Genomic DNA, 22,972 nt, shown 5'->3' with positions numbered 1-22,972 from the left:
TTTTCTATGAACTAACATGGAGTGATTTCCAGGAAATACTGCTAATTTTAAAAAGCCAAGTATAAAAGAATATATATAGTACGATATCTTTTAAGTAATAAGGGAAAATAAGAAAATGTACATATATGTTTATCTTTATGAAAAAATAAAAACACTGGAAGAATAATCAGAAACACAATGAAGTTCGTTATCTGCAAGGGATAGCAATGGGGTAGAAGGGATACAGGAGGAAGGGACACTTCTCTGAGTATGCTTTTACAGTTAGGTAAACAAAATTCCTATTTTTTTGGAAATGCACACAAGTATTTGGGGATAAAGGACCATAGCGCATTTAATTTATGCTCTAATGGAACAGAAAAAAATATTATACATACATATATAAACACATACACATATATAGAGAAAATGAAACTGGTAAGGCAAATGTAGTAAAAATAAAGGGTATATAAGTGTTCTTTGTATTATTTTATTCTTGCATTTTTTTTTTTGTACATTTGAAATTATTTCTAAATAGAAAGTTTTAAAAAAGAAAAAAAAAGACTGCCAAGGAATGCCACGATATCACAAAAATCTTTTTACTGGTTAAGGTATGCCATTCTTCCTCCAATCACTTTCTAAATCTCAGCAAGAGGAATATGAAGGATTGTGAATGTGAGCACAGCACAAGGTCAAGGAGAACTGAGAAAAGCATTTACACAGTTATGGCTTCCAGATTTAAAAAATGGTCTAATGTTGCTAGCGGTGAGTTAACAGAGGTAATTAAAGACTAGAAATAAAAAACCTAACGTAGATATAGCAGATCCCACAGATAAAAAGATGACAAATGCCATAGTTATGATTTATTTTCTTTGAGCTCTACGTATTGCTTGTCAAAATGCAAATATTATTTTAAAATACTTTAAAAATAAAGAAACTTTGCCAAGTGTGGATTCATTAGAAATCAGAATGAAAAATTTTTTTCAAAATACTTTATCCCTATTCCAAATACTCTAGATACATACTAGGCATTCAGTCTCCTGGAGGTTATATTTGTGATTTGATAGCTGACACCACTTAAAATTTGTTTAAAATACACTATACATGGGCCAGCCCCATGGCTCATTCAGGAGAGTGTGGCGCTGGTAGTGCCGAGGCCATGGGTTCGGATCCTATATAGGGATGGCTGGTGCGTTCACTGGCTAAGCATGGTGCAGACGACACCGAGCCAAGGGTTGCGATCCCCTTACCCGTCAAAAAAATAAAAATAAAAATAAAACACTATACAGGTATAACGTAATAATTTAAAATAATTCCAAGCTGTTTTCTATAAGGCTGAGTAAGCTGCTTCTGGACCAACCTCCTGCAGATTACAACTACAGACTCTGATCAAAATACATAAACATCTATCTGAAGGTACTGGAGAGTGACCTAGAGCAACTGCTAAAAACATAAAAGCTCTACAAAGCGTTCACTCAAAGATTCTATAAATAAATCAAAATGGAATTCTAAAACAGATTCAAATAATTCACAGGAAGGCAAGGAAACAAAAGTGAAAACAAAAAACAGGAACAAACAGAAAGCAAAACATAAAATGGCAGATTTAAATCCTGATACACCATTAAATATAAATGGTCTGAATACATCAATTGAAAGACAGAGATCGGCAGAATGAATTTAAAAGTCATGATCCAACTATATGCTATCTACAAAAAACTTACAAATATGATCATATAGGTAAGTTAAAAGAAAAAGGAAGGAAAAAATATACCATGCAAACATTAATAATAATAATTATAATAATAAAGCAAAAGTGGCTGTCTTAATATTAGATAAATTAGATTTCAGAAAGAAAATTACAAGGCTCAGAGAGGTGGACATTATGTCCACACAAAAAATTATACACAATTGTTCACTGCAACTTTATTTCTAACAGCTGAAAATTGGAAACAATTAAAATGTCCTACAATGGATGAATAGTTAAGCAAACTATGGAACATCTATAAAATGGAATACTACTCAGCAATAAAAAAGAATGAACTATTCATGTACACAACAACTTGGATGAATCACCAAAGAACTGTCCTGAGTGAAAAAGCCATTCTTAAAAGGGTATGTACTGCATGATTCCATTTATACAACATTCTTGAACTAACAAAATAATAGATAATGGAGAAAAGGTTTTAGTGGTTGCCAGAAGTTAAGGAGTGAGTGAGAAATAAAGAGAATTGGCTGCAAAAGGGCAATCGGCATGAGGGACGTTTGTGGTAACAAAAATGTTCTATATTGATTAAATTAGTGTCAATATCCTCATTGTGATACTGTACTATAGTTTTGCAAGATGTTAGCATCAGGAGAAAGGAGTGACAGGTATACAGTAATGCTCTGTACAGTATTTGCAGCTTTCTGTAAATTTATAATTATTTCAAAATAAATGTTTTTTTTAAAAAGCAGTGATTCTTAGAGTACCGCTTTTTCAACACTAGAAATATTCACAGAAACCTCATACTAATAAAAATGTATATATTATCTGTGTACATCTTTACCCATTCGATACATTGTTTCTACATTCCACACTGCTGGAGGAAAGAATTAGTTCAAAAGCAATATGAAGAAAAACAAAACAGGCAACTTCACCCACCAATCTTAAAGGCAGTTGTGGTGGTGGTGGTGATTTAAAAAAATATATTGGAATGTAGTTCAAGTGTCAATGGAATGTTTTTTAATCTCTCTCTTTTTGGAATGGAAACATTGGCCAAAACAAAAACAAACAAACAAAAAAAAACAAAAGAACAATTCACACTTCCTTGGTCAACATTCAAAAGATGCAGTCCCTCAAATTAATTTTTAAAAATTAGCTATATATATAAACCCGACCTCCACTAAATTTTGCTTTTTGCAAGATTTCATCACACTAATTCTTAAACCAACTCTTCTAGTTAAATAGCTATTTTCCAGCCTTCTTCCAGTGAATATTTTGGTGTGCTGGGAGAGGAACAAATAGCTTTTGCAAAATAAAGACACTGGCATTTTCAACCACCAAAAAAAAAAAAAAAAAAAAAAAAAAATTACATAAACCTTTAAAAAAACAGGAACAGGAGGTAAATAATTTCCCTATCAAGATAGCCTACTGATGTTTTTTAAAGTCATTAGTAAGATGAGGCCATGAATAAGCCATAAATAAATAATAGACCCTAAAAAAAAGGAATAACAAAAAATGAAAGCCTCCTTTCCCTGGACCAACACTGTAATCTCTCTTCCTAAAGGTAACCACAATTAAGTGTCTTGTAATTCATTCTTTTAAAAAAAGATAACACATATACCTACATATTTATATTTTATATAATTTATATTTTATAAACATATATTTTATAAATAGCAATCACTTAAAAAATCACACTTGCTTTTATTTAGTAAGCTCTTTCCACATCTGCAGACATAGATCAACCTAATTCTTTATAACATCTGACCATTACCCCATCAAGCGAATGTTTAATAATTTATTTAACAAGTTTCCATTTTGATGGATGCTTTGATATTTCCAGGTTTTTGCTAATATAAACAATGTTGAAATAAAATCTCTCTCTCCCTTCTTTTCCTTACCTTGTATATATGCAACTATCTTGATCAAGTCTGGGTGTGTGTGTGCGGGGGAGGGGTGTGTGTGTGCGCATATTCATATATATAGTCTTATTTGGGGCAATACTTCCAAATTATCCACAGGACAGATTGTACCAATTTATAGTCCTACCAACAGTATGAGTGTATCAAAACTTTTGTCAGTATGATTGACTGTAGAATACAGTAATTTCATTCTAATTTGCATCAGAATGAGACTACTATTTTGAGCAACATTTGCTATGGCTATTCACTACTTTTATTTCTTTTTATGAAAGTTGTCTGTTTTTATCCTATGCTCTTTTCCTTCTGGGCATTTGCTTACCTTTTTTGATTGTTTCGGGGGTTTTTTTTGGGGGGGGGGGTTGCAGCTGGATGGTACAGGGGGTTGACCTTGGACCTTGGTGTTATCAGCACCAGCCAGCCTTTGCTTACCTTTTGTACTGATCTGTATAAAAATTTTATAAAGAAAAACAATTAGCCCCTTGTCACATGTCTTGCAAATATACTCTGCCAGTTTCTTTGTGATGACTCAAATCCTTTTATGGTGTATTTTTTCTAATTTTATAAATTTTTCATTGCTACATAGTGAAATGTATCAATCATTTCTTATATGGCATTAGAATTTTATATTCTCTTTAAAAGCCCTTTCCTAATTCCAGATAAGTACTGGCTAAAGTTCAAAACTGGATAATATTACTCATCATAGAATAGTATCAGTCAACTACTGAGAGAATTAAAAATGTTTTACTTAAAGGGAGTATATATAAAACATGAAGTATCAAAAGATTTTACTCAACGTTGAGCTCATCAAATAAATGCTATAATTAATACAGAAATAGGGCTGGCCGGTTAGCTCAGTTGGCTAGAGCACTGCCTCATATCACCAAGGTCAAGGGTTTGGATCCCTGTACCAGCCAGCTGCCAAAAAATAGAAAGAAAAGAAAAAAACAGAAATAAAATGTACTATGAGTACTAAAGTAAATGCCAGATACATCTGCTGACTTTTTCATTAGTTACTTAACCAAATGGGCAAATGGGTAAGGTAAATATAATAACTCCAAAACACTGTGACAATTTTAACTACAGAGCTCATTAGAAGAATATTTCTTGATTTTCATATAAATTCATTAACAAATATAATTTTCTTATTTTAAAGCTGAAATATAAAACAAAAATACTAGTTTTATCTTAGGTAAGTAACATAAAACACAATGTTTCACAAAATAGTTTTAGTTATTTTTGTACATTATTGTGCTGTAAAAGACCAAAATGTTTTGGGGCCAAAGGAAACAATACTTCTGCAAGCAAGAACAATAAGCAAAGGAGAGAGATTGTTTGAAACTCCTATACTTATCATCAGTGTCTAGTGAACAGTTTGAAAATTATGTCCATCTACACATTACCTACAGCATTTGGTATCTACTCTTCCACTTTAACACACAGAACTCAATCTTCTTTAATTATATACAAATTGTATCTATACATTTAGCCAAGAAACAGTATAAACAAACCTTCTTCAAAAAAGACAAAAAGCACAGAAAAGTACTGACCATGGTTGTTGTTGCTGTTATTTCTAAAATGACAATCTCTTAAAGAAAACTCAAATGCATGAACAGATAAGGCTGTATTTCAATAGACCTAAGAATAAATTTTTAAGAGTACCACATCTTAAAATAAAGTACACAGATTTGATATCTGGCATGTTTCCAAAAAAAAAAAAAAACATCAAAAACAAAACAATATGATGTGGCACCACTCCAATTTCAAAAGTAAAATGTCCATTTTTCAAAGGCAGTTAAAAATACTTTCTATTTAATAGGAAAGCATCTGACAACGTAAAGCCAAAAAAGCATCTGTAAAATAATTTTAATAGTGAATTTACAATAATATGGTTAGAATTTTTCTTTGAAATATTGGTAAACAACTCAACTCATATATGCTAGGTTTTTCCTAATGAAAAATACTAAATTTAATTGTTTATATCGAAGTGAAATCTACTTACAAGTGAATCTGCATCAGGGCATTCCCTATTAAAACAAACAAAATATCAGAAATATTCAACTATTAGAACTCTCTGCTAATTATACTATATTTAAAGTGCTTACCTTGGTATTTAAACATAACTTTCATTTAAACTCCAAAAAATATTTAAGGAAACCAAATCATAAAGATTAAAATATACCAAATTATTTTAAAATTCAAAAGAAGACATTCCTATACCCATATTACCTAACAAAATTAAAACAAATAGCTTACAAGTATTCTAAAAAGTATTTTCAAAAGTACTTCTTTTCCATGAATATACTCATATATCCTATCAAGTAAGCTGTCAGTCCTACAAGGCTTTCTCGTGGCTTTTCATTCTTCAGAGAAAGTTTTAAAAAAATTCCTTTAAAGAAAGCCTGGTTAAAAAAAAGTCTTTATTAAGTGACAAGTAGTCTGAAAACTTAACACCCCTGGATAAATTTTTATTTATTGGTAAATAACATTTTTAAAAATTTAAAAACATTTCAGTTTCATTTTAAGTTCTTTCCATGATTTAGTACATATAGAAGTCAAAACTAGTTTTCTCCAAATATGCTAAATGAGTAGACTTTCAGTTGGAATAACTTTCTAATTTAATATGCAGTGGAGAACTGATATTTTATCATTTAACTGATAAATATTGAAATACTGAAAATGATAAATATAAAACTATTATAAAAATAAATATTGAAATTGCTTATAAGCTAGTAAAAACTATTATTTTAAACATAAGACACAAAAAAGACCTAAATACATAAAATTAAGGACACTGAGGTCATGAGGAATAAGGTTAGAAGAATTTCTATGTATACACCCTAAAACAATTTCACAAACAAAAATTAGAGTGCAGATTTAAAAGGCATTTGGATCTTTGACTTGAGTCAGTTCATGCAAAAAATGTCAGAATCTTACAGTAGAAGGTAATCTCTATGTACCCAAAGACTAAACACAAACCAGAAAAATCTATAAATCGAAGAATTTTATTGAAAGAAGAAAGGATGAAATAGACTGAAAAAATGAAAAAGGAGAGAGATGACTACACTGGTCCTAATCCGAATTGGAGCACCAAAGAGGGTAAACGCAAACCCTATGTGTCTTTATGACCACTTAAAATTGCAAATTTTGAAATACAGCTTATTAGTAGATGAGAAATATTTTATATACATATACATATATATATATATACGTGTGTGTGTGTGTGTGTGTGTATACATACACCTATGCATTCTCTGAGAAAATATTCCAGAAAAGGCACAATAAATTAAATTCTTGGGAATCAAATCAATCGAGATGTTAGAACATTTCTTTCTTCTCTTTTAAAAGACACAGTTTAAACACAAGAGAAAGTGTTAAAGTTCCAAACAGTTTATTCTCTGGCTTTAAGCCAGAACTCTCCAGTAATAAAACACTCATCTATTTGTGGTAAAGCACTCATCTGTTTGTCTTCACAGTGGACTGTATAAGACTTGCACATGAAGCCCCAGGAAGAGCAAGCTCTGAGTAGGAACAGTTTGCACTGGCATCTCAAAAGCCTTCAAGGCTATGAAGAAGAGGCATGCCAAGGGCCTCTGCATTTCAAGCAAAGTGAATTGTAACATTTTTCAGGCCAAGAAGTTTGAAAGAAGGTGATAATGGTGCAGTGGTTTAAGCACTGGCTTTCTGCTCTAGTATTCTCATTGCTAAAAAAAAATTCCAATATCCAAGTGGCTTAATGATCATATTAGGAAATTGTTGATCATGAAAATCTATTTTCAAAACATGGCATATAAAAAATATTATTAGCTCCCTGAATGAACAGTAGTAAAAAATATACATTAGAAAAATAATTTAAGGCAATCATTCTTTACAAAATAATTTACTAAAAGATGAACTGGCTACATTTTACAAACTTACATACAAATCAATTGTTTAGACTTATATTTCTAATATTTTAAAAAGATATTAGGTTCCACTCACTTACCAAAATATCCCTTTCATAAATGCTCAAGAAAGACATTTGCAGAAAAGATGGTAATGATAGATCACTTTGTATTTGGTCTTAATTTGTTAAACAAATAACCACTTGGGAGGGAGAAAGAGACAGACATTTAGAATGGGAGAAACTCTGAGAAACTCAGATAATAGGAATGTAACTAAGTAGGAGGCAAGAATACCCAAAGCACAAATAGTTCTCTTATGTTGAAACTATGAGTGCCAATCAAAATATTAAATCTCGTGACAGTTCTTCTGATTATGCCAGAAAAGTGGACATTTTAAACTAATTTTCAGTTTACGTGAATAGATCAACAAATCACTCAAGACTTGATTAGTGTCTCTCTTCAGTCTAAACAGATTGAGTAATTATGAAAAGATTCCATTAATTCTAGTTTAGCTCTGATTAATCATGGCTCAGTGGCTCTCAACGCTGGATGTATATTAGAAATCACAAAAACAAAAGAGAACAAAATCTATACTGGGTTCTTATGTCTAGAGAATGTGATTTAACTGGTCTGAGCATAAGTATATTTATTTTAATTTCCTAGGTGATTCTAATGTGTAGCCAAGGTAGAAAATTTTGTTTAGCTAGTAATGCTAATTTAATTTGTTATATGCTAATTATATGTGCTTTATTTACTAATTTTTTTTTTTTTTAAAAGATGACTGGTAAGGGGATCTTAACCCTTGACTTGGTGTTGTCAGCACCATGCTCTCCCAAGTGAGCTAACCAGCCATCCCTATATATAGGGATCCGAACCTGTGGCCTTGGTGTTATCAACACCATACTCTCCCAAGTGAGCCACGGGCTGGCCCTTAATTTCTTATGTTTAAAAGAAGGTAAATCAGACTTATAAGTGGACCAAATACTTCATCTAAAAATGATGACCTAGTAAAAACAGTAAAACATGTTAGGGCTTTTGCTCCCTTATTTAACATTTTCCATTTATATATACATATAGCAGCACTACGTGCCTACATGCTTAAAATTGTCTAGAAGGGTTTTCATCAAATAATTGACCAGAGGTTTTCCCTTAGGCATTAAGACTTTGAAAATTTTTAGTTTTCTCTGCAATTGTGTTTAATTTTTTGAAATATGCATGTATCATTTTATAAAAATGAGAATATGTTCAAAGTTTCAATTTCAAGATACTAAAGCTTTTATTTATAATGTCTTAAAATTTTTAAAAAATAAGCAAAGTTAATACTCTGAACTAAAACCAGAGGAAATGACAAATGTATTTATTTTTTAGAAAGGTCTGTACTTTTCATATCTTAGACATATACTTTGAGTTATTTTTAACAGTCTTATTCTTAATGACTTACAAAAATGAAAAGGATTTTGAGAATGTTTAATATACTTACACAGATTCTGCATCCTTTTCCTTTTTAATTATTCCTGGCAAAGCAAAAGTCTTTCTTTTCCTTGGCTTTATACCTTTAAGATAAATGTATATTGTTACAGAAACATAACTGTTCCTGATAAATATATTAAACTTATCAATACATCTTGTACCTTGACACACAATTTGTTCATAACCAGTGATGCTAACTTAGAGAAAGAAATAAAAATATCAACCACTAAACCCTAGTATTTCAATCATAATCATAGCCTGTTTAGGGTTTTCTTATGTTAATATAATATAGTCTATTATTCACCAAAAGATTACAGAAAATTCACTAGACTGATGAAATTCTCTTTTCTTCTAAGTCTCCCCTAAGTCACCTGAGGCAAAATAAGCATGTGGAGATATCTCAGAACTTCAAAGAAAGCACATTATTCATTATATAACATTTCGCTATAAATGTAGGTCAAATCATATTCCCGGTCTGCAGAAGGTCACAAAATATAAGTGTGTTGTTCTTAAGAAAAAGATGACACATCAAACCCATTAGAAATATAATATGGAAGGTTTGCGATATGGCACTCTCATATCCATATGTTATCTCTAATATAAACAATGTAATAAATGGATCCTATAATAACTGAAGAGCAAAAATCACCTTTGTTTTTCCTAATACAGCAGTTCTTCATCCTCCTCTTGCATGACAAATTATTTTTTTTAAAGGTTAGTCATGCTATGAATTGTTGATGGAACTCAGCACTTAAAGCTTAGTTGTTTACTCTTTGAGAAATGAGCAGTAAGAGACCTTACGTCACCTAATCTAACCCTTCATCTTACAGATGAGGACATTCAAGGTTTTTTGTTTGTTTTTTTCTAACTCTGTGTTATAAAACTAGTAAATACTATAGCTAGAACAAGAATTCAGGCATCAGAGTAACATGCTCGTTATCATGCAAAGCTAACTCCTTAAACCCCACATTTGTATAGCATGTTATGATATTTTAAAAATCAACTACATTTTTATTCTCTCAGGGTAGGTATTATTTTTTATCTTCACTTTACAATAAAGAAAGGTGAAGTTCACAGAATTTAAATAACTATTGCTCTCAGCCAAATAGCTAGTGAGTACCAGAAGCCTAGGCCCCAGGGCTACTGACTAATTCAATAACAAACTTTATAGCAAACCATTTCTCCAAATTCTTACACATGGGTTGGAAAAAATAGAAGCTTGTCTTAAAATTATCTCTAGCAGATAACAAAGTGAGATATATAAAACATGAACAAAAAACAGCAGGCATCTTTTGGGTTTCATTCTATGAAAAACACCTATTTAAATAGGAGTCAGGCTGGTTGTGGATGCTTTCTCTAAGTGAAACCATCGCCCATTTTGAATGATGGTAATATTAACATTAATGCACCATCTCATTAGTTAATGAAATGTTACCCACTATAGATTAAGCACTATACACTAATGTGTAGTGATAAGTTTCATATTCATGACATTAGAAGGTTTAAAGATGGATGTCAGTGGAGAAAACAATCTTGATGTATATTTGAAAACAAATACATGTTATATTTAATCTTTTAAAATATATACACTAACAAACTGCTGTGGACTGGATGCCCCCCAACCTCACTGAAACTTAATTCCCCACTATAACTCTTCAGCATGGGAAATCCTATTATGGTAATTGAAAGGTGGGGCCCTGAAGTGGTGATTAGATTGTAGGAACATGCCACAGTGAATGGATTAATAATGGTGGTCAGGGGTATGGTTCTGAGGGCTTTAAAAGTAGAGAATGTGAGAATCTCTATCTACTCTGCTGTATTCTGCCATGTGAAATCCCTACATGGCTGTAAAGCCACTACCAAAGTCACCTCACCAGATGTGTTCCCTTGTCGGTGGACTACCCAGCCTCTAAAACTGTAAACAATAAATTTCATTTTCTTCCAAAGTACCCAGTTCCAGGTATTTTGTTATGAGCAACACAAATATTCCTTTAGTAAATCTACTGATTATTCATGAAGTAACAATTAGCATCTGCAGGCCTTCAAACTACACTCAGATTTTTATATCACTCCACAGGTATGCTGACACCTATGAACAGCAGCCCCTTCAATGAACAGAAGATACTAGCTAGCTGTCACATGCATTAACACATTATAACTAATCAACTTACCTTCAACTGCACTAGCAGGGTCACATTCTTCAAAGTCAATAAGTCCTGGAAAAAAAAAAGTAGAAAACAAACAGGGTAGAAAATAATTATTAGACAAACCCCATCATAAATGTCATCTTAAAAATTTTATTTAATTTTTATTTTTTAATTGATAACACATCATTTTAATTCTGAAATGTGTTCCAACAGCCAAAGCAATCCTGAGCAAAAAAAAGATAAAGCTGGAGACATTATACTACCTGACTTCAAATTATATTACAAAGCTATAGTAACCAAAACAGCATGGTTTTATAATACTGGCGTAAAAACAGACACATGGACTAATGGAACAGAATAGAGAATTCAGAGATCAATCCTCATATGATGGAGTTTGGATATGCTGTCCCCTCCAAAACTCACATGGAAATTTGATCAACAATGTGGCAGTGTTGGAAACTGACTGAGTCATGGGGGAAGATCCCTCATGAATGACTTAGTGCTCTCCCCAGGAGGGGGAGTAATGAGTAAGTTCTCGCTCTATTAGTTCCCACGAGAGCTGGTTGTTTATAGGACCCTGGCACCTCCTCTCTCTCTCTTGCTTCCTCTCACTATGTGATCTGCTTGTACCTGCCTCTTTCCACCATGAGCAGAAGCAGCCTGAGGCCCATGCCAGATGCAGCTGTCCCAGAATCACAAGCCAAATAAACCTCTTTTCCTTATAAATTACCCGGTCACAGATACTTCTGTTATAGAAACACAAAACGGACTAAAACAACATACTTACAGCTAACTGTTCTTTGACAAAGGCACCAAGAACATTAATTGGGGAAAGGACAGCCTCTCAATAAATGGTGCTGGGAAAACTAGATATCCACCCATGTGTAGAAAATGAAAGTAGACCCTTACCTCCCACCATATACCAAAATCAACTCAAAATGGATTAAACACTTAAATATAAGACCTGAAGGTATAAAATTCCTAGAAGAAAACATTGGAAATACTTCGAGAAGTTGGACTGGGCAAAGACTTTATAAATAAGACCTCAAAAGCACAAGCAACAAAAGAAAAAAATAAGCAAATGGGATTATATCAAACTAAAAAGCTTCTGCAGAGCAAAGAAAACAATAGAGTGAAAAGACAACCTGCAGAATGGGAGAGAGTATTTGCAAACTATGTATCTAACAAGGGATTAATATCCAGAATGTTGGGAAAATAGAATAGTTTAATCAGGCCCCCTCACCTCAGGTCCAGTTGGGTGTGCTGCAGCACATTCTTTGTAAACAAACTGTGTGTGGGTGGAGTTAGTGTGCATGCACGCCAATGTATTTTTTTAGTTTTGTTGCTATTCTGGTGTGTTCTTCAGTTGTGTGGAGCAGCGGCCCTGAACTGCTGGCCAGCAGAGAGCTCATGTCTAAAAATAGAACATGTTTACTTTGCTGGCAGCTGCTCAGTTTTTCTTTGGACTTTGCCAGGAGCAGTTGAGTTTTGAATTTCTCTGTGGACTGCCTAGCTCTCAGACATGTGTGTGCTGAATAAAGACTATTTCTTCAACCAAGGCTCCAAGGACCTTTTTTCCAGTTACATAGCTCATAGACCTGCATGTGCAGGGTTTGTGACCCAGTCTGGACAACAGGCTTGAGGGGTCTGTGAGCTCCAGACCCAGCCCTAGCTCTACAAAGAATATACAAGGAACTCAAATGACAGTTAAAAAAAAAATAGTAATAATCTGATTAAAAAATGGGCAAAGTCACTGCATAGACATTTCTCAAAGGAAGACATTACAAATGGCCAACAGACACATGAAAAAATGCTCAACATCATTAAGTATCAGGGAAATGCAAATCAAAACTACAGTGAGATATCATCTCACCCCAGTTAGGCTGGCTGCTATCAAAAAGACAGAATAACAAATGCTGATAAGGATACAGAGAAAGGGGAACCTTCTTACACTGTTGGTGGGACTGTAAATTAGTACAGCCACTATGGAAAACAGTATGGAGGTTTCTCAAACAACTACAGATAGAACTACCATACAATCCAGCACTCCCACTACTAGGCATATACCCAAAGGAATGGAAATCATCACATTGAAGGGATAGTTGCACTCCCATGTTTATTGCAGCTCAATGGAATACTTAGCCATAAAAAAGAATGAAATTCTTCCATTCACAGCAGCATGGATGAGCTTGGAGAAAATTACATTCAGTAAAATAAGCCAGGCACAGAAAGAGAAATACTGAATGTCCTCACTCATAAGTGGGATAAAAGAAAGAGAAGAAAGAGAAGGAAGGGAAGTAAAGAAAAAAAGGGAAGGAAGGAAAGGAAGGGAAGGGAGGGAGGGAGGAAGGAAGGAAGGAAAGAAGAAGAAAAGAAAGACTGAATAATCATAATAATACACTGAACCTTCAGAAGGAGAGAACAGAACTGTGGTTACCAGAAGTGGGAAAGGTGGAAAGAGGATAGTGAGAAATTAATTAATGGACACAAAACAGCTAGTTAGGGAAAATAAGTTTCTATTGATGTACAGCTGAGGTACACATCTATAACTAACATTAATTTACTGCATGTATCAAATGATTAGAAGAGACTGAATGTTCTTAACACAAAGAAATGATGAATATGCTAATTATCCTGATTTGATCATCATACATTGTACACAGGTATGTACTGTACCCAACTCCGTACCCCACAAATATGTGTAACCAATTAAGTTTCAATTTTAAAAAATGTGTTCCAGTGTTATATGACAGTTCATTGAAATATCAGTAATATAACCTTAACTGGAAAAGATTAAGACTAGCCTATTATAAGCACAATAATTTACTGAAAACCCTATATAGGTGATACCACTTAACTGGAGACACTGAGATCTAACATGTAGTTTCTGCTTTCAAAGATCTTGCAGTATAGTTGACAAAAAACAAGCACAGTAAAAGGCAGTTGCTGAATCCTTGGTTGTGCTCACGGGAAAAACAGGGGTATCAATACAGTAAGTACTACATAATGTAAGCTTGGGACTTCATCTGTCCTGTTCACCACTGCATCCTCAATACCTAGAATAATGCCAGGCAAGTCTTAGTAAATGTTTGTTGAATGAATAAATGAATTAATTACATACTAGTTAAGTAGTGGTCCCAGGATTATAACCCACATCTCTCTAACTGTACAGCAGGTCAAGGAACTTGAACTTGGGAACAAGCGAGCAATGGGAAGAGTTTCCGTGTGAGAAGGTCATACACACACATCCATAAAATGGTCTTATAGGAAAAATAATTTAGCACTAGTATGAGGGGTCGACTGTACAGATGGGAAAGATGATAAAGTTGAAATCAGTTAGAAAACAATTAAGATAGCCCTGAAATGACAGAACTGCTGAGATGAGCCTTAAATGCCATAAAATACGGTATACTTCATATTTGTAAAATACCAAGTTATTTAGGTAGTAGGGAAAGTAGTAAAAGCATGAACTATTCTTCTACTGAAAAATCCCAAAAGCTAAATATCAGAGTAAAATATTACCTCTCACTAAGCTGTCATTTTAGCCCTCTTTTATAATATATAAATTTATTAAAGTCCAGTATGCTTATGAAATAATTTTGAATTTATTAATGGTAAGTGGTATAACCTGCTATATCCAAAAATTTTTTAAAAAGAGCTAGAAGTAAAGAGTAGATGATAGAGGATTTTGTTACTGGTTCTTCTGAGACGTTAAGTTTAACTATGAGCAAATTTGTGATCAGAGTTCTTATTGATTATTCCTTTATAAAAGACAACCACTGACTAACAAGAAAGATTTCTCTAGAAGTAGCAGGGTCTAAAAATATTGGCTAAATGTCCCTCTCCCTTCCTCCGAAATCTAAGATTTACTTCTTTTAAGTCCTAGTTTCCATCCAAATCAAATAGATTAACATTTGGTGATAAGCAGAATAACTAAAATAGTCATAAAAGTGAGTTACTAAACAAGGTCCTAATCAACTATTAATATCTTCTTGTAAAGTATTCTTGTATATTCATCATATGACTAAAAAAAAATACATGTCATTTCCATCTTAAAAAGCCTTAAAGAGTCAGAAAACAGCCCAATTAAAAATTTAAGGACTTTATTCATGCCCACTCTGCAAATCTGAAGCTGAAAAATCATTTAATGAAAGGGTACTGAACTTGTTCTTAGAGTCCCTTAGAGACCTCATATTAACAATGAGATGAGGACAGAATGAAAGACCAATAAGGGTAAAGAATTTAAGTGTGTGCATCTCATAATTAGCAACTTTTTACATGATATAAAATTACGAAGAATGAAAAATCTTTACCTAAATTACCGACAGCTTATTATGTATTACTGGCTTTCTCAAGTACTAGTAAAGCTAGAAAATATAACCATCTGTCAAATAAATCTGAGAAAACGTTTACCAAAAAAAGGTAACCAGAAATGTGGTTAGTCAAAAATTTTCCTACAGCCATACAGCACAAACACCGACTAACTATTTACAGAATATCTAATAATCAGGCTATTGGCTTATTCTAGAGAGGGAAAATAAAAATAAAAACAAAACACCAATGCCAAACAAACTGCATTGTTTACAAATAATAAAAAAAATAATATCTAGAAAGACTTTTATAACATCATAACAAATATGGTACATACAGAAAAAAATGCTCAAGATCTTTGAATGACTTCATATAAGTGAAACAGTAAAGGCATCCCTTAACTCTAAAATCAATCCCTTCAAACAAAATTCTACATTTTTCCTCACAAAACCCTTTCTCTATACCAGACTTAATCTTGATTGCTTTCCCTCTTTATCTTTTCTATACATCATCTTAAAATCCATTTGAAATAGGAAAATGTCCAACAAAAATATTCAAAATAAAAAACATTTTCAAAATATAAAATGTCAAATCCTTTCAAATCATAAAATATATATTAAATATTTTAAATTGAGTAACATCCACATAAGCTTTTCTATTAAAGATAGAAATACCAACAGTTTCTGGTATAATAAAACTAAATGTACCCTTTTTCAAAAAAATTAAATCATGCATAAAAAAGATATTCTTTTTCCAATGGCATATGCTCCACATACTGCTTCACATGGCAAGGCTTTGCGTGCCTGGCTCAGTGCCAGTTGACAGCTCAGCTGGATATCAATGCACACTCTGACCCCCCTAGTACCATGTCACTTCTGAACTATTTCACAAGTGGAAAGTTTATTCAGCATTTCCCTCAAATGCAATCCACTGCCCATCATTCTGCTATTTAATCATAAGACAAGTTATTTTTTTTGACAGTACTAAAGCCAGAGTGAGAGTCTTAATGAATAGTTTGCTACGACTGGAATTTCAACTGTTTTAGACTCAATTAACTCTTTTGTCAAAATAAATAACTGCTCTTAGCACTTAGATTTTATGCTGGGTCACAAGGGCAATTTAGTTTGTATAAAAGCAAATAAAACCATTTTTGTTCTGTCTTCTGATGCTCTTTTACACATTATTTAAAAACACCACTATGAGTTCAACTAAACTCAAGAACAGAAGAACAACTCTAAGAGGTCAATGATTCAAAGCAAAACAATTCTTAAATATGATGTTTTAATCATCAGGTAGGAATAAATTATTGCTATTAAAGACATCAACCTAAAGAATTCATTCAAACCTAATTTGGATCAAAACTTTTAAGAAATGTTACAGGAGGAAAAACCAACTCACTTAACAGTAATCTTTAATCACCGCAAATTTTTGTGGAGTGAAGCAGAGTATAAAATAATTAATAATAATAATTAATTAATAGTACCCCTGTTGCTTTGAATCAATCTTAAATCTCAGGCCACCAACAGGGCAAGTCTGCAACTCTGTCTAGTTAAAAACTGGCCTCAAAACTCAAATAAGAAGTCTGGGCTATTCGAATCAAGTGTATTTCTGCATATTCCCAACTAAAACCAAAGGGCACCTTAATTCTAATTACAGCCAAGGTAAAACATACAAACTCGATCAGACATATACCCAAACTCTAATAAAAGGAAACAATGATAATGAAGGGGTATGTGTGTGTGTAGACAGGGGTGTGACTCATAACAATGGGAGTCAATGATTACATTTTTAAGCTTGCTCCTGGGCCTGTGGAATGCAACACAGCCACATTCCCAGATGCCTGAAGTGATGAACCAGGCAAGCTAACCCAAAAAAGAGCATTAAACTATAGCTTGTGGTGACGGAGGATCAAGTCCTAGTTTTGCCACCTGCTTGCTGGCTGATTGATTACCTTGGACTAGTTATTCTTTTTGAACCTAGGTTGCATCATTTAGAAAAGGGGGATAATAACAGTAATACCTTTTGCCATTTTTCTTTATATATACAGAGCCATACACATAGTTTTCTCTTTTTCTTTTCCCAAACCATTTGAAAGTAAGTTGCAGACATCAATATTTCACTTTGGGAGTATCCACTTTAATAAAGAGCTTGTAGAAACAATTTCCTCAATTTAGTGGTTCTAAACTACAACTGATCATCAGAAACTCCTAGTGCAATGCTTCTCAAACTGTATCATGGTTCTGATCACCACATTTGGTGGGCCCCAACCCCAGAGTGTCCTATTTGAAAGGTAGGGTGGCATTCAAAAATTTGCATTTTTAACAAACTCCCAGGTGATGGGGATGGACCTGGTGTCATATTTTGAGAACTATAGTCCTAGGGGACCCTCAGGCCATTGCCAGATATTCAGTAAGTCTAGACAGTGCTTCTCCACTTATATCATGCATACAAATCTCCTGTGGAACTTATATAATTATAGCACTTATATCTGTAAGCCTTCCCTATTTCAGTTAATGGCAACTCCATCCTTTCAGTTATTCAGCCCAAAACTCTTAAAGTGATTCCCTCTATCCACTCTTTAAACAGGTTTGCTGAGCTATAATTAACACACAGTAAACTACACATATTTAAATGATAGAATTTGGGATCCTGAAGTGTTTCTCCTGGATTAAGGATTTAAATATACACCCTGAAACAATAAAACTTCTTAAAGAAAACATAGGAGAAACACTTCAGGAAATAGGACTGGACACAGACTTCATGAATACGACCCCAAAAGCACGGGCAACCAAAGGAAAAATGAACAAATGGGATTATATCAAACTAAAAAGCTTCCGCACAGCAAAAGAAACGATTAACAGAGTTAAAAGACAACCAACAGAGTGGGAGAAAATATTTGCAAAATATACATCTGACAAAGGATTAATATCCAGAATATATAAGGAACTCAAACAACTTTACAAGAAAAAAACAAGCAACCCAATTAAAAAATGGGCAAAAGAGCTAAGTAGGCATTTCTCTAAGGAAGATATACAAATGGCCAACAGACATATGAAAAAATGCTCAACATCACTCAGCATCCGGGAAATCCAAATCAAAACCACACTGAGATACCATCTAACCCCAGTTAGGATGGCTAAAATCCAAAAGACTCTGAACGATAAAGGCTGGTGAGGTTGCGGAGAAAAAGGAACTCTCATACATTGTTGGTGGGACTGCAAAATGGTGCAGCCTCTATGGAAAATGCTATGGAGGTTCCTCAAACAATTGCAGATAGATCTACCATATGACCCAGCTATCCCACTGTTGGGAATATACCCAGAGGAATGGAAATCATCAAGTCGAAGGTATACCTATTCCCCAATGTTCATCGCAGCACTCTTTACAATAGCCAAGAGTTGGAACCAGCCCAAATGTCTGTCATCGGATGAGTGGATACGGAAAATGTGGTACATCTACACAATGGAATGCTACTCAGCTATAAAAACGAATGAAATACTGCCATTTGCAACAACATGGATGGACCTTGAGAGAATTATATTAAGTGAAACAAGTCAGGCACAGAAAGAGAAATACCACATGTTCTCACTTATTGGTGGAAGCTAAAAATTAATATATAAATTCACACACACACACACTCACACACACACACACAAAAAAACGGGGGACAGGAAGAAGATATAACAACCACAATTACTTGTAGTTGATATGACAAGCAAACAGAAAGGACATTGTTGGGGGAGAGGGAGGAGAGGGAAGAAGGAGGGAGGTTTTGGTAAAGGGCAACAATAATCAACCACAATGTATATGGACAAAATAAAATTTTAAAAAATAAAATAAAATAAAATAAATGCAAGTTAAATGGCAAAAAAAATAATAGTAAAATAATAAATAAATAAATAAATGATAGAATTTGATAAATTTTGACATGTGTTACATTTGTGAGTGTACTGCCCAAAATAATACACATAGCCATCACTTCAAGCTCCTCTGTAACCCATTCCACCCATTCCAAAGCAACCACTGATCTCCTTTCTGTCCATATAAATTAGTTCACATTTTCTAGAATGTTATATAAATAGAATTACACAGTATGTATTCTTTTTTTGGTGTGGCTTCTTTCACGCAGCCTAACTATTTTAAGATTCATCCAATTTAGTTATATGTATTAATAGTTCACTGATTTTTATTGTTAAGTACTCCACTGTATGGACATATCACACAATGTGCTTATCAATTCATCTATTAATGGACTTTTGGGTTGCTTACAGTTTGGGGCTATTACAAAAAATACTGCTGTAAACATTCATATATATGTCTTTGCACAGACATATATTTCTTTTTCTCTTGGGTACATACCTAGGAGTAGAATGGCTGGATCATTTAGTAGATGTATTTTAAATTTCTAAGAAATTGCCAAGCTGTTTTTCAGAGTGGTTTAGTTTCCACCTGCAGTGTATATGAGTTCCAGTTCTTCCACATCCTCACCTGAACTTGGTAGGTTCAGTCTTTTTAATTTCAATCATTCTAATAAGTATGTAGTAATATCATATTTTGGTTTTAATTTGCATTTCCCTAATTGCTAATGAAGTTGAGCCTCTTTTCATGTGCTTATTTGCCATTCATATATTTTATTTGGTGAAGCATACAACTCTTTTGGCCATTTTTAACACATTTCAAATTTTGAAATAAATTTAAATTCTTTATTTTTCAATCATTTATTTATATCTGTATGGGTTCATGAATATTCTATTCTTTGCGTTATAATCCAATACAGTCATTACTTATTACTTGCTCAAGGTATTCCAGCTTTGGCTATTGGGGGGTCTTTTCAGGCAGTCACCTGTGTCTTTCAAAACTATATAACTTCTACTAAAAAAACATACAAAAAATTTTGTGACCTTGGGTTAGGCAAATACTTCTTAGGATATGACAAAACAAAAATTTGATATGTTGGACTTCATCAAAATTTTTTGCTTTTCAAAAAGCACCTTAAAAAAAAAAAAAACAGACAAGCCACAGACTGGGAGGAAATATTCAGAGAACATGTATCTGGCAAATGGCTTGTACCCAGAATTATTAAGACAGACAATCCAATTAAAAAATGGTCAAAAGATTAAAATACTCTTTGACAAAGAAAATCACAAATGGTTAATAAGCACATAAAAAGATGCTCAAAATCATCAGTCTTTAGGAAAATGTAGATTAAAAATCATAATGAGGTAGCACTATCCTACTTGAATCCTATAATCAAAAAGACAAAAAATACCAAGTTCTAGCAAAGATATGAAGAAAGTAGAGCCTTCCACTTTCCCATGCATTGCTGATGGGAACTGTAAAATGCTGAAGCCACTATGGAAAACAGTTTGGCAGTTTGTTAAAAAATTAAACACATACCTACCATAAGACCCAGCTATTCCACTCCTAGGTATCTACCTAAGAGAAATAAAAACATGCCACACAAAGACTTGTAGGTAAAAGTTCATAGCAGCATTACTCATAATAGCCCCCAAATGGAAACTCTGCAAATATCCATCAACAGGTAAATGGCTAAACGAACTGTGGTTCACCCATACAACAGAACAGTACTCAGAAATAAAAAAGAACAAACTACTGATACATGCAAAAATGTGGATAAACCTCAGATATATCATGTTAAATGAAAGAAGTGAGACACAAGACTACATATGGTATAATACCATTTATATGAAATTTCTAGAAAAGCAAAACTTATAGAGACAGAAAGCAGATCAGTGGTTGCTTGCTGGGGGTGAGAGCAGCAAACAGGTACAAGAGAACTTTCTGGAATGATGAATAATGGTCTAAAACTGGATTGTGGTGACAGGTGCACAACTGTATAAATTTACTAAAACTCATCAAACTGTATACTTGCAAGAGGTATATTTTGTATACTATAAAGTATACCTCGATGTGGCAGGCAGAATAATGTCCCTCTCCCCCAAAAGGGTCCCCAACCTCACTCCCAGAACCTGTGAATATGTTTTATTACATGGCGAAGGGGAATTACGGTCACTAATCAGCTGATTTTAAAATAGGGAGATTATCCTTGATTATTTGAGTAGTCCCAATGTAATCACAAGGGTACTGAAAAGTGGAAGAGGGAGGCAGCAGAGGATGTCAGAGTGACACAATGTGACTAGCACTGAATTTTTGATTCAATTTGAATCAAAATAGCCTTTGAAATAGCATTTGAATTTCAATGCTAGCACAATTTTTCTAGCATTGAAGATGAGGAAGGGGCCATGATCCAAACATTGTGGGCAGCTTCTAGAAGTCAGAAAAAGCAAGGAAACAGATTCTCCTCCAGGGTCTCCACGCAACCCAACAGACACGTTGATTTTAACCAGTGAGACCTGTATTAAACTTCTGACCCACAGAATTTTAAGATAACAAATTTGTTTTGTTTTAAGCCACCAAGTTTGTGGTAATTTGTTATAGCAGCAATAGGTAACTAATACACTCAGTAGAACCTGTTAAAAAATGAGGCCCAAATAGCTAAAAGAATCTCAAAAAAGAACAAAGTTAGAGGACTCACAATGCCAGATTTCAAAACTGATGAAAAAGTACAGTAATCAATCCACTGTGGTACTGGATAAGGATAAAATTGAGATTCCAGAAATAAACTCAATATGCCAATGGTCAGTTGATTTTCAACAAGGGTGCCACAACAATTCACTTGGAAAAGAATAATCTCTTCAACAAATGGTGCTGGGACAACTGGATATTCACATGCAAAAGAATGAAGTTGGACCTTTATCTCACACCACATACAAAAACTAACTCAAAATAGATCAAAGACCTAAATGAAAAAGCTTGTTAGAGGAAAACACAGGGTAAGTCTTCATGACCTTCTATTTGGTAATGGTTTCTTAGATAGCACAAGCACAACCAACAAAATAAAAAATAATGGAATTTCATCAAAATTACAACTTTGGTGCATCAGAGGACACCACCAAGAAAGTAAAAAGACAACCCACACAATGGGAGAAAATATTTGAAAATCATATATCTGATAAGGATCTAATATCCAGAATAAAGAACTCCTAGAAACTCCTAGAACTCAACAAACAGCCCAATTTAAAAATGGGCAAAAGACTTGAATAAGCATTTCTCCAAAGAAGATATACAAATAGCCGACAAGCACATGGAAAGATGGTCAGCATCATTAGTTATTAGGGAAATGCAAATCAATATACAACTTTACACTCACTAGGATGGCTGTAATTTTTTTAAAAAATGGAAAATAATGTTGGCAAGGATATGGAAAAATTGGAACCCTCAACATTGCTCTTAGGGATGTAATGTGGTACAGGTGTTGTGGAAACAGTTCGGGAGTTCCTCAAAAATTCAAACATAGAATTACCATATAACCCAGTAATTCCACTCCTATGTATATACCCAAAAGAACTGAAACAGATGTTCCAACCAAAACTTGTACACACACATTCATAGCAGCATTATTCACAATAGCCAAAAGCTGGAAACAACCCAAATGTCCATCAACAGATGAAAGGATAAGCAAAACGTGACATATCCATACAA

At 33.6% G+C, this 22,972-nt stretch overlaps 1 protein-coding gene across 1 annotated transcript in view; it reads right to left on the bottom strand.

Moving 5' to 3' along the window:
- FCHO2 (FCH and mu domain containing endocytic adaptor 2) overlaps positions 1-22,972 on the bottom strand; it is a 127,868-nt gene that overhangs the window by 40,651 nt on the left and 64,245 nt on the right. Inside the window, 3 exon segments of the mRNA XM_063087601.1 lie at positions 5,600-5,624; positions 8,962-9,034; positions 11,123-11,167. Coding sequence (XP_062943671.1) covers positions 5,600-5,624; positions 8,962-9,034; positions 11,123-11,167 — 143 coding nt within the window.

This window comes from Cynocephalus volans, chromosome 2 (assembly GCF_027409185.1).
Source record: "Cynocephalus volans isolate mCynVol1 chromosome 2, mCynVol1.pri, whole genome shotgun sequence".
NCBI classification, from domain to species: Eukaryota; Metazoa; Chordata; class Mammalia; order Dermoptera; family Cynocephalidae; genus Cynocephalus; species Cynocephalus volans.
This window is presented reverse-complemented; position numbering and strand designations above follow the sequence as displayed.